The sequence below is a fragment of the Anopheles bellator genome, chromosome 2 (genome assembly GCF_943735745.2).
Source record: "Anopheles bellator chromosome 2, idAnoBellAS_SP24_06.2, whole genome shotgun sequence".
Taxonomy (NCBI): Eukaryota; Metazoa; Arthropoda; class Insecta; order Diptera; family Culicidae; genus Anopheles; species Anopheles bellator.
In genome coordinates this window covers 17,862,278-17,875,075 of record NC_071286.1, presented here as the reverse complement: position 1 = coordinate 17,875,075, position 12,798 = coordinate 17,862,278, and the positions used below count along the sequence as shown (strand labels likewise).

The 12,798-nt window shown below is 52.9% G+C and overlaps 1 protein-coding gene across 1 annotated transcript in view; it reads left to right on the top strand.

The window, feature by feature from the left end:
• Window positions 1-12,798, top strand: part of LOC131207119 (protein serrate-like) — a 73,628-nt gene that overhangs the window by 17,588 nt on the left and 43,242 nt on the right. The window contains exons 4-7 of the mRNA XM_058199728.1: window positions 10,578-10,632; window positions 11,134-11,239; window positions 11,319-11,467; window positions 12,234-12,294. Of these exons, the coding sequence (XP_058055711.1) occupies window positions 10,578-10,632; window positions 11,134-11,239; window positions 11,319-11,467; window positions 12,234-12,294 (371 nt within the window). The remainder of the gene's footprint in view (window positions 1-10,577; window positions 10,633-11,133; window positions 11,240-11,318; window positions 11,468-12,233; window positions 12,295-12,798) is intronic.

Genomic DNA, 12,798 nt, shown 5'->3' with positions numbered 1-12,798 from the left:
CGGAGCCCTGCCGGCTGGATCATTTGGCGTTGCGTCAGTCAGCGAGCCAGCCAACCAGTCACTCAACTCCCCGCCGCCGCCGCGACCACGACCTCGCTACCGCAGTAGGAACCGACGACAACCGCACGGCACGGACTTGCGCGGACGTTGTCCGGTAGATGGTGTTTTAATATTTTCACCACCTTCACGGCACCGGCGATCGTCCCGATGGGGTTCGCTCGCTTTTATTACTCTGTCCGGGGCCCTCTGGCCGCCCTGGAAGCACCCCCGCCCCCCAGGGCCGGTTGTTGCCACGAACACGAATCAAAATGGCACTTTGCGTGCCAAGTCTGTTGTGCCGCTGACCGGGTCCATATACTATGCTGTTCGCGGTTTTATGTGAGTGCAGTGCTAGGAGCCGGGTGCTTCATGCGCTGCAATTATCATGCAGCGGCCGTACATTACGGATTAGGTAAACGCTTGGGTTCCTGCTTTGGGCCGCGGAGAGGCTCGCCGGAGGATCAATAAAACGCGCCACAGGAACCTCTCGCATAACGCCCGGGCACCCCCGAGCTGAAGAAGTCGAAGAAGCTGCACCGCAACCCTTTTTTTCCACTCGGGGCACGATCGGCGGCGTGCGAACAAATTTCTCGCCTTATTATCATTTAGGAGCCACCGCGCGCAATTGATTCGGTTGCCAGCCTCGGAACCGAACGCACGATCGGGGGGCCACCATTCCTAAAACAGTGATTTGACGGTGAAAACACACCAGACCGCGATGAAAGCGATGCAAATGAAAAGCGCAGGTATTGGGGTTTCCCGTCGGTCCGAAATTGAAAAGCCGTTTTTGGGCAGCCAGGGCGGGGCACGGGTGTACAAGAATCGCTTCCGTGGAAAGTGCTTTTCGCTTTTCACTCGGTTTTATTCCGGAGGCTTATGGAAAGCCAGGGAGCGCCCTGGCTGGCTTAGGGTGCGCGCCTGAGTGAAATTCGGCTGCTCGTGAAGATATTCGCTAAACTCTTAATGCAAATCTTATTGTGCATGAAATTGGCCTGGTTTTTAAGCGCGGAACAGTCTTAGCTTGGGCCGGCATTTTACGGAGCATCAGCTGCCAATTATAATCCTATTCCGAGCAGTTTCGAGTAGCTTCGAGTAGTTTTAGTACAAATTGAGAGTTGGCCAACTGCGATTTCTATCGCCGCTAGTTTTACTAGTTGACAGACCGCTATTCGAGCAGTATTCGAGTTCCGAAATGTTTGGATTTAAAACTACCGATTACTTTACTTTAAAAACGTCAAACTTTATTCTGGAAATTGTAAACATTTTGTAAAAACTTTGGAATTCATGAAATGAGACGTTATTACGTTAGGAGAAAATTGAGAAATATTGAAAACTTATTTCCAAAAAGATTAGTCTCCAACTGTACGAAATTCGAAAAGCTCATTTCATTTAAGCTTGTTTCGGCACATTTTTCTTCAAAAAATGGTGTCGATGGCGTACGCTACCGAGTAATGTTGGCTATTGGGGTTATTCGGTGAAATTGAAGATGAAAACCTAAACTAGACACTAGATGGACCATCTAACATAAATCGATCCTTTCTGAAGTCGATTTTGTTAGCCAACGCAAAAGCTGCTGAACTATTAATGGTGGACTCTACTCGAAGGCCAACTGCTCGAACTACTGTAAAAACTAAGCTCCGCTCTCGTGTACTTCGTAGGATCGCAGCATCAGCGGCTGAACCCGGGGAGGATAATAATCGCTGGCCACCGCCCCGCCAACAAAAACCCGGCACCTGGGCACCTGGGCACCATTTGCTCCCGATAATCATCCTAATGGCTTCGTTACTGGCCGCGCCGGACATGCCAGTTGCGAGCCCTACTTCTTTCACCCTAGCACCCGCGTGTCCCCTCTCGTCTCGTATTTACCGATTTCACACACGCATCGGGAATTAATCAAATTCCCAGAATAATTTCCGAACCGCATCAGAGCCGCGAACCGCGCGCACAATCTTGCCCGGACCAAACCAGAAAAACGAGCGAACCTCGAGCTCTCCCGAGCCGCCGCCAGAGGAAGTCGTTCCAGAACCGACCCGCGACCAGAACGGCTGGGTCCGGTCCGGAGAATTGAGTGAAAGAAATCAAATTATACACCAATTTGTTGGCGTTGAGCAGCGCGCACGTACACATGCGTGCATCGCTACGCGTGGTCCGGGTTCCGTTCTCGGTCCCTGTTACGGACTTAAGCGCCGTGCCGACGTTGGAGCTGGTTTCTTGTCGTGTTCACTGTTCGCCGCGTTCGTGCGATCTATAACGATCGTCGTCGCCGCCGTTCAACCCTCATCAACGCCACACACCCATACACACGCCTTGAACGGCTCATCAGGCTGGCACGGCGGGTTATTGTCCAGCAGCAGCAGCAGCATAAAGCGAGCATAGAACGGATCCGGAGACCGTCGTCGATTATAGATTCGAGAGGCGAACACTGGGGCCCCCCCACAGCACAAAAAAGGTTGCCTGATTTGGGATAATGGTATTCTAATCACGAATTTAAATGGTATTACCGGCGGATTAGGACGCGCGAAAACTAGTCTCAGCCCGTGTCCGTGCCGTTCTTAACGTCCGCGCTTTTTTTTTTTGGTCCTCTTCTGTAGGGCTCCTCGTTTCGCATTTCGGTCTCGTTTTCGGACGATATCGATCTCAGGGGTCGGGTCACATGTATATTCTCGCACATTAGCTTGGCCATCCTTGCGGCCAATCGTTGCTCGTTTTCGAGAAGAGTAATTATGGAACGGAAAATCACGCACGATCACACACATCGCTCGCTGGATCGTTACACTTCGGGGACGATTCGGAGCACACAAAAAGCACACACGAAAAACCATCGCCATCGCATTCTGATCGCGATCGCGAGACACATCAAGATGCTCGAGAGCATCTCGGACCGCAATCCACCTCTAAAAAAAAAAGCGACCGTCCGCATCGAAAGAAGAATGGCGGATTGCGCGCGAAAGTCCGCCGGTTCGCCCGGCGGGCGAAGCAACAGATTAGAGCCCGAGGTTCGTTAATTAAAATTGTTTTCTCGCAAACCCGAACCCGTGCCGACCGAGAGCGCTGGGACCGCTGTCACTGATTTTTGGCGATCGCGATAATTTACATAAATCAATAAGGTGCCTCCGCCGCGGCCGAAGATAAATGGGCGATCCGCGCCAAAACCGCCAAAAGCTGCTGCCTCGCCTCTGGCCACGACCGGGGCACGGTTGGGTGAATGCCGTCGTCGCCGCCGTCAGCAGAGATTGAGATCGGCCCGGGCTCCAGTCGGGCTCGGAAATGCGATAACGAAACGATAGCCCGGGATGTTCCCCCGGGGGCACCGGGTCCGGGGCAGTTGACATTCCGCGCTCTCCGCCTGTAGGAGGAGGAGGTAGCGGGAGGAACAGAAGGAGGCCCCATATGCTGATGAGCTTCGACCGTGGGGTGACTTCCCCCAGCTCTTTTCACTCTTTCAACAATACCCATTTAATTAAGATGCATTCTCGCGCCGGCCGCCGGCTGACTCATTTGCCAGGCGCCCTGGCGGTAACCCGGCGGGGGGGGGAATCCGGGGGCTAGAGAGACCACCCCGCGGACCACCAGGGGTCGGCGAAAAAGTACCCGGTGTTGTGGACGGTTCCCCAGGCTCCCGGTTCCGTTCTTGAACGACGAAAAGCAAATGGCCACTGACACTTGGCTGAGGTTGCCATCTCACGATCAACTCACGAACGTTTGTGTGGCACTCGGTCGATGCTGACTTTTGGCATCATATTTCATGTGACACCCTCCTGGCCAACATTGTTATGCTGGGGATTATTTATTTCCCTCGCAGGCGAACGCGCGCCATTCACATCCTTTGACACTTTGTTCCTGATTCCTTTTCTGGGCGGCTCCGGCTGGGTCCTGCTCTACGTCAGTTCCCAGCATGCGCAGCATGGAATTGATTTGCATTGACATTTACCAGCCCACCGCCCCGCCAACAACACCAGCCTAACAAAACAAAAGAAGTTGCGTGGCCCGAGTGGTTTGATGAATGCGATTGACATTCGCTTAGTTTGTTGTCGACCTCTTATTTTTTTTTTGGGGGGAGGGCTGTTGATTGTTTGCGCGGGCGCATAGTTTTCAAATTTATGCTTACTGCCCTCCCCCCCCCCCCCCACAGGTTCCCATCGCACCCACCGCCCCGACAAAGGGCAGATAGCCATCTGGAACCGATCCGGGGCTCCGGATCTGGGAAATCGCTCGAACGCTACAATGCGGCCGATTGTTTCTCGAATTGCGTTACGAAATGGAACTCCCCAAAAAGCGCGCGGGTCGTGATATGGTCGGTTCGGGTCCAAAGTAATTGTTGGCCACAATCGACGGCCGTCGGCCGGGATTCTTTAACACGCACCGGCGGCCCCAGGCGGGTTCTTCCCAACGATCGGCGGTAGCGGCGTCGCCGGACTGGTCGCCCTCGGTAACAAGCTGTCGGACCAACAATGAACAGAGCATTGAACAGAAAAAAACCACACACAGACCCCATCATTATCGTTTCGTAATCGATGCTCTTTATGCTTGGGCCCCCGGGATCGGATCGGAAAGCCCGGAGATTTATCTCCCACAACAGACCGGGCGCGTTGTAGAACATCGCGGCTCGCGGTGGTCTCATAAATAACCGTTCATTAATGGTGTCTTCGGTGGGCCCAGGGCCCAGGGCCCAGGGCCCAGGGCTACCCCTTCGGCCTGTGGGAGCCCGAGATCCTAGGTCGTGCCGGCTTATCCGGCAAGTCGGAAGCTTATCCTCCCGGGAGTAGTCGGAGTGCGCGCCAGGGCGCGCGCCGACCGATGGCCATCGATCGGGCGCGCGGGCCCATTAATCCGGGCCATGGGCCCGATGTGCCCGATATGAAATTACCGGCCCCCGCCATGATCGTGATCGCACGGAGAAATGGTCCTGGGCGCGCGCCCGCGCAGGACGCCACGTCAGAAAGGTTAATTAGTGAGAGTTGGGCAGCGATCGAGAAACGAGATCTCAAATCACGCGATCGCACCCGGAACGTGATTTACTCGCCCAAAGGGGACCCCCGGGCCCTAATTAACTCATTACCTCCCTCCGGCCGGGCGTAGACTCCAAATGCGTCCCGGGGCACATCGGGGCAGCTACAACTTTCCTTTCCCGTGCCGTGATCGTGCTGCGCCGGAGATAGCATCAGACAAGTGGCCCTACTTGGGCCGCGCAGATCAGAATCTTCCGACTGGCCGGCAATCGCACGCACATTTCACGCACCGGATTGGGACTGGGGATGAGGTGCGTCCACCGGTCAATTATCACGTCCAAAAAGCGCAACCACACGCACCTCCCGTCGGACACCTTTCGTCGGCCGCGGCTCCCGAAATGTGTCGCAGGACATCGGCGATAAGTTGTACCAACCGCGGCAGCAGTCCTTTTGAGGTTCGCCGGCCACAAAAGTGATGACATGTTTGACACATTCCGGTCACCGCAGCCCAGAAATGGTGGTCATTAGGGAGCGGAAACGAAAGCCGGACCAAAACCGTGACCAAGCGACCAAGAACGGCCACAGGACACCGCGGACTCGCGGTGGCGAGCTACCCTTCGCCGGGTCCAACTCGACAAAGTATTGCCACATTTTCTCCGGGAATGTGGAACTTTCTTCCAGCTTCGGTCCGGCGTTATTCGAGCAGGGCGATTCATAAATGTTTCATCATGTTCATTAGAGCGGCCCGCGACCGACCGACAAGAATTCCCCAAATTTCGTGGGCTCCGTCACCATAAAGCCCAGGCCGGAGTGCCGAATCGATATGAATGCGTGTCCATTCATCCTACGACAGCGCGCCTTCGGTCGTAAAGTGAAAACTTAAGCCTCGGATCCCACTCGCCGCTCTCAAGTGTCAATAGCGGGCAATCAAAAACATCTAGGCGATCTCTAGGCGATGGACTCCGGAGTCCAGGTCCCGGTGGGGTGCCATTTTCGAAACTTCAACACACACCCGGGTTCCAAGGTTCCCGGTTTATGGGTCCGCGCGCCCACCGAGTCCGAACCTTGATTGATCTGCTGAGCACTCCCCGAAGCTCCAGATCCCGCCGAACTCGAAAGGCCGGATTTGTGATAATTAATTTTCCATAAACGGTACAGCATGTACACCAGGCCGGCGGGCACCCGGAAATTGGATCACCTTTCAACACAATCGAGTGAGAGAGAGAGAGAGAGAGAGGAAGCGAACGAGATCAGACAATGGAGATTAGACGCCACGCTTCTTCAATTATGGTCAGCGCACGGTACAATGGATCCACCGCAGCATGTGGATCGTCGCACGATCGCGTATCCCTGAACTCTGTTGATGTTTGATGTTTTGAGGCCGTTTATGTTTTCACCCCGCTCTCCGCTCTACGGGGACGTCAGGCAAAGACAGGCAGAGACCCCCTGGCCGGGGTTCGCTGCGGGAAAATAAAACCATATAAACGACACCGCGCGGGGTCTCCTACTAGAGAGTCCCCAGCCGTGCGGCTGATTAAGAGATTTTCTAATGCCTCCCGAACGATCGCACACACGGGCGCGGTCCCCTGCCGCGGCACGGTGAAGGTCCGTCCGCCTGTGATGGATCTGCCCCGGAATCGCGTCGATCGGAAAACGATGAAAACCTCCCCGCACAGAACCGAGACGGGCCGAGAGAAGAGAATGGAGCGCCGTGGACGATCCACGCCCATCCATCCCGGCCGCACCGGGTAACTTGACTACCACGGCGGGTTTCCGAGTGGCCGTCGGACGCCATTTGATTTCCAATTAACTTCACAGCACAAAACGCGATCCGCGCACCGCGGGAGACTCATAGAGAGCTGTGGCGCGATGGCGCAATCATAGCAGCAGCAGCAGCAGATAGCAGCAGAGCCGTCTCGCGCGTCCGAATGGGTTTATCTACATCCCTATCCTATCATCCTGTGTCCCGCCGACTGGAAGTGGCGTTTTGTGAGGAATGTTGTGTGTGTTGCGGTGTGTTGCAGGAGCGCTTGGGTCCGTTTGGCTAGTTAGGAGGCAAAGCACGACGCGTACTGACAGACGTCGGACTCTGATCGGTTGCGTATCACGCGCGCTTCAAAATTGAACAGCAAACACTCTGACCGATCGGTTTCTGGGGCGCACTTCCACCAGAGAGACAGAGTTCCCCAGAAGTCACGCGGGATCGCGAGAGGGTCGAAATGTGCACCGCCGCGTCACCAGCAGGGCTGCTGGGTTGGTCAATAAGTTTTGCGGTTCGATAAGAAAAATATGTCGATGCTCAAAAAATTCGAACTTTAATTCATAGATTTTTGCCAACACATTTTTTCATGAATTTTCTCCTTCAGTAGGTCCAAAAGGTTACAATAATGATCGGAATTTCTTATTTTACCAGTTTGCAACTAATCCACAAATAAAATTTATTTTGCATCCAAAAAAAAGACTGATGCTGACACCTTTTTGGGTGACTTCTGGACATGAATTCGTTCCGGAACCGAAGAACCAAGTTCACACCACTCTTTAGGCTCTTTTTTTTTGACTCGAGATCATGGTGATTGACCCAAGTTTCACCCTTAGTGATGAATCGACGCACAAAAACCGCTTTATCCTTTCGAAAACGTTCTAAACGATTCCGAGCTTTCTGCTTTCTGAAACCCAATACTTCAGTCAACATTTTGGTTATATTGCTCAATGAGATGGCTAGGGCTTTTGCTAATCCTTTTCCATTCATTCTACGAACAGTCCAATACGATATCCTGTATTTTTTTACGTTTTCAGGTGTTGCTACTGTTTTTGGGCGTCCTTGAAGGGGATGGTTTTCTAGGCTCGTACGACCCCCTTTTAGACTCCCTTTTTAATGCACTAATTGAAGGCTTTCAATTCTTCATTCTTTCATAAATTTCTTCAGCTTTTAAACCTTCCAAAAATAAAAACATAATCACAAAGAATAAAACTTTGTAAACAAAAAACGAATTCATAGATTGAACCTAATATAAAACCGCAAAACTTATTGAACAGCCTGGTCTAAGAAAGTTCGACCCACTCGTCCGTGGCAAATGCAAAACAAATTGTGGTGCATCCGGTCTCTTTCGCTCACCTGCCAACCGCAGGCAACGGGGCAGACAACCTGGAGGACAGGCCCCGCGGAGGGGGTTTAATAAATGGTTCCGCCGGGCATGTTTACCTTCCGTTGTTGTGGCCCAATTACTTCGTAGGAGGCCCGTAAAAAGCCACCGCAGCCCGCGGCAAGGCTACCCAAAAATTACCCCCAAAGAAATGGACGGTTCCATTACGACGCGCGCGGCGGCAGATGCGTGCTCACCGCGCGCGCGCTAGCGATCACATACACGGAAGCATAAATTAATGCTCTAAAGCGCTCTGGTGTCATAATGTTTGTACAAACGGCGGGCGCGCTCCGGTGGCCGCGCGGGACCCCTTAGTCCGACAATTTAACTGTGCTCTGGAGTCCGTGTCGTTCTACGACGACGACGACGATGATGATGATGATGATGACAGGGCAAGCGATCATCACCGACCCCTGCGGGATCGTGCCTCGGAAGACGTGGCGAAGAATGGAGAATACTTTGTTATTGTTATCAACCGCTTTAATTCAATCATAATAGAAGCTTCCCTAGAGCGCTAGACCGCTAGTCGCGGACCCTCCGATCGCAGATCATCTCTCCTCCTGTGTCTCTGTAGTGTGTGCCTGTGTGTGGTGAAACGAAGCGGAAAGGAACGCAAGAACCTTCCCCCAGCCCAGCCCAGCCCACCATCTAGAAGGGAACTTCGGTCCCTTCTGGGACCCAACGGCAACATCCACAACGACGATGACGCCAGGGTTTCTGGGTGCCGCCGGGTGAAGACCGGCCCCGACGAAGATATTATATTCAAATTAAATTACATTTTCCGGACATTTTGTGTACGAGTTTGTCGGTCGGTCCACCACCGCCGCCGGTGGTATCCTGCCCGCGCCACGACCTGGGGTTTGGTTTTGTGAATGAAGTATCACTCGGAACAAGATATGTAAATTGCGCCCGTGCGGTCCCCCCCGGGGCCGATTGCATCTTGGCCGGCGGCTGTGGTGGCGGCAGCAAGTGAGAAGACACATCGGATGTTCTGGCACCGTCTACAACCGGGACTGGCGCGAGGTGCATTAAGTGAGAGATCACGCGATCAGACATTATGGAGACACCGCGGCCGCACACTCATAAATGGGCGTCGGCGGTCCGGCTTGGCAGTTATTATTGTTTTTCGCTTTCCGCCAACAAGTATCCCCCTGGAAGGGGGGAGGAGGTTGACAGTTGCGAAACGATCCGGACCCCCCCACCAATTTGGTGCCGCGCGTGTGAGTTATGATGTGTGAATAATACGGAGCGGAAACGGCCGCGCGATCTCATCACTCGTTCGTGTGGTGAAGTTATGAATGAATTTTATGATCACCTCGCGCCGCCTGTCGCACGGCGCCCTTCGATACGATCGCCGGCACGTCACCGCGACGGACACTCGAAAGACGAATGGGTCACGGTGCGAACCCGTACGATCGGAGAGACTTTTATCGACCGATCGGCTTGTTTGTCAATCTTTTTCGCTGGAGCCCCCAAAAAGCCATCGATCGTTTGTGGGGGGCGATCCCAAATTAACAGCCCACCTTGACGGATCAATCGCGGTCGTCGGTCGTCGCGTCGGGGATGTCATATTAATTCAACACCAACTTGGTGGTACCCAAAAGATCCCATCTTGCAGTCCGTTAGTTCGTGTCGCAGTTTAGGAAAGTTGGTCCCAAAGCCCGTCACCGGTGGGCTTGGGTCACTAACCCCACCGCAAGTCGACCGCGGGTCGATCAAGAATTCCAGAAGCACTCTTCACCGAAAAAAGGCTTCACCGGTTCCCATTCTCGATTTCTCCAACCGATCGGGCTGTCCACCGGGCGGGCCGATTTGGTTCGCTTGCCTGATTTGTAATTCATAGGCACGCCGCGAGACCCACCACCACCACCACTCGAGACCGGCGGATTCCGCCCGGCCGTCCCATGGCTTTAATAACAATTGTCGAAAAGTGTGAAATCACCAAATGAGGCGCACGAGAATAACACAACACCGTAAAGAGAGCACAAAAGCGGGCGCGTCTCGGATCAGCGGCTCCCGAGGTCTAATGATGGCTGAGAAACGGTGCGCGGCGGCTGTGACTTCCCCAAATTCTTGTCCGCCTCCTGGTGTCCGCTGCGTGTGAGAATTATGTGTAGCAATCTCATTAATGTGTGGAAATTCTCACGACTCTTGCTCGGGGGCCGTGGAGGACCCCGATCCGCTGGTCCCGGTCGGGCTCGAGAACGCCGTCTCCGATTAAGTGCATAAACATTTTCAACATTTCCCCGTTGGTCTCGGGTCTCGGGTCAAGTGCTCGGCGCGCTCCGCTTCCGTTGAAGATCTGTCAAAAACGGGTTCAAAACTCATTCGGGGCGCGATGTTGTTCTTCGGCCCACTCCAGAAGTGGCTCCAGTTCTTCGAACTGCCCTCTACGCAGTCGGTACTAACCGTGTGTCTCTCTCTCTCTCTCTCTCTCTCGTTCCAGAAATCGTTCACCCTTATCCTGCAGGCCCTAGACATGTACAACGAGTCGTACTCGAGTAAGTATCCTCCAGCTTGGAGCTGGCGACATCTTTCACAATTAATTGTTGGGGCCGCGGGTACGCCCCAGATGCACAGACCCCGATTGCTCCATCCCAGAAACACATGTTCGCGACCTGGTGGCCGGTGCGAAACGGCACCTACCTTGGCCGGCAGCAGCGGGTGGCTGTTAACTAAAAATTAGCATAACGATCTTGCAACTGTTCCGTCCGCTCCGCTGCGAGCTCGATTTTTATGGAGCCTCAAAATGGCCGCGGCCACAGAAACGAAAATTCCAAAGCCTCGGCTGCTGCTGTGGTTGTGTAATTTGTTGGTTGGTCCAGAAACGTCGTGCGAAACCTCGCGGCCTCGTGGGCGAGATTATTGACGAGAGATGGTGCCGGGGAAGCGTGAACTGTTGGTGCTGTGCTAATTAAAGGAAGGCTGGCCCCTCCGAAAAGGTGACCCTGCTGGTGTCTGACGCGCCCCGTTTTCGCTTCTTTCGTTCTTCCCATTTGCAGTATCGGAGCGGCTCATCGATGAGACATCATTTTCCGGTGTCATACTTCCGTCGCACGATTGGAATACATTAGACCACATAGGGAAGGCCGCCCGGATAACGTACCGGTAAGTCACCCGCCAGTTTCGCAGCTGGCTGATTGATGATCTACATTTTTCGTGATCTTTTTCGCTCCCACTTATGCAGGGTACGGGTGCAGTGCGCCGACAACTACTACAACACGACCTGCACCACGTTCTGTCGGCCGCGGAACGACCAGTTCGGGCACTACACCTGCGGTAAGCAGGGCAACAAGGTGTGTCTGCCCGGCTGGCAGGGAACCAACTGTGAGAAAGGTATGTAATAGGGGGGCTTAAATGTGACTCGACACCCTCTATCTCCTCTGTGGTCGCTCTGACTCTGACAAACCCCGGATTAAGTCATAGACCCGGCCCGGCCCGGCCCGGCCCGAGTTCGCGATGTCTAACGATGCGCAAAACGCTTTTTAAACAGTCGGTCGTCGCCGTCTTTGACGATGATGTGAAAGGTCACGTTACGTGATCGATCCGTGATCGGTTCAGCCGCTAACTGAGCCACTGAGCCGCGTGCGTTATCGGGCCCGGCCACGCCATTAAAGTGTCCGTAGTTCGAGGTGGGTGATGAAAGTTCCAATTTCGCTTTTCGGCGGAACTCGCCGGTTGCTCAATCCGAACTCCTCTCTCTCTCTCTTTTTTCGCTCATGCCTATCATACTCTCTTTTATCACTTTTGTATCTCTTTTTATCTTTTACTTTCCGCTTCGCTACGCAAGCCGCCGGCAGTTTGTTTTACAGTTTTTCTTTCGCTTGTGTTTTGTGTTTATGTGTTTTACTGTTTATCTTGCCACTTACAATTGATTTTCCCCGTTCACTTTATGGTTTGGCGTACGTTTTGATTGTTTTCGTTATCCATTTTCCATTTTCCGTGTTGATTTTTCGATTTCCTTCGCCCGTGTTGCGTTATCGGGGGGTTTAATCTTCCCAATGTGGTTACTTTCCCGCTCTTTACGCAATGTTTTTGGTTCGAGTGCGCTGGTCCGCGTTGTTAATCCACTTTTCTTCTGTTTCTTCTGCGACACTTTCAGCCATCTGCAAGCCAGGATGTGACCAAATTCACGGCAAATGTGATCAACCCGGCGAGTGCGAGTAAGTAACCAGTATTAATCGGATTTTGTAAAAGAAATCAGATGTTTATTATATTGAAATGAAAATGTCCACTTAATTTAAAATATGTGCCATCGGTAGATGTACATATCTTCCCCAAATTAGTCATTCAATTTCGACTTCCTCGTAGGAAACGAAGTACTGCTCAGCCAATGCGTGCAAAATGAATGGTTCACATCGATAATTTGTGTTCCGTAGGGATCTGAAGTAACGGTTTCACCTGGTTTTAGGAGCTTGTGATACACCACACCTCGCTGGTTCCATCCAGCACCTGGTCCTGGTCTGGTCCCAGACACAGCATTATCTTTTTGGCGAATCGATCTGGTTTTGCAGTCGAAGTTGATTTTTTAGGTTTCTCAAAATGAATCCACTTTCCATCCGCAATCACGATCTGATGGAGAAATGACTTCCTTTGAATTTCACATTTGATTTTTCGATTTTCCTGCTGTCTTTCGCTCAGTTCATGTGGCACCCATTTTTAAATCA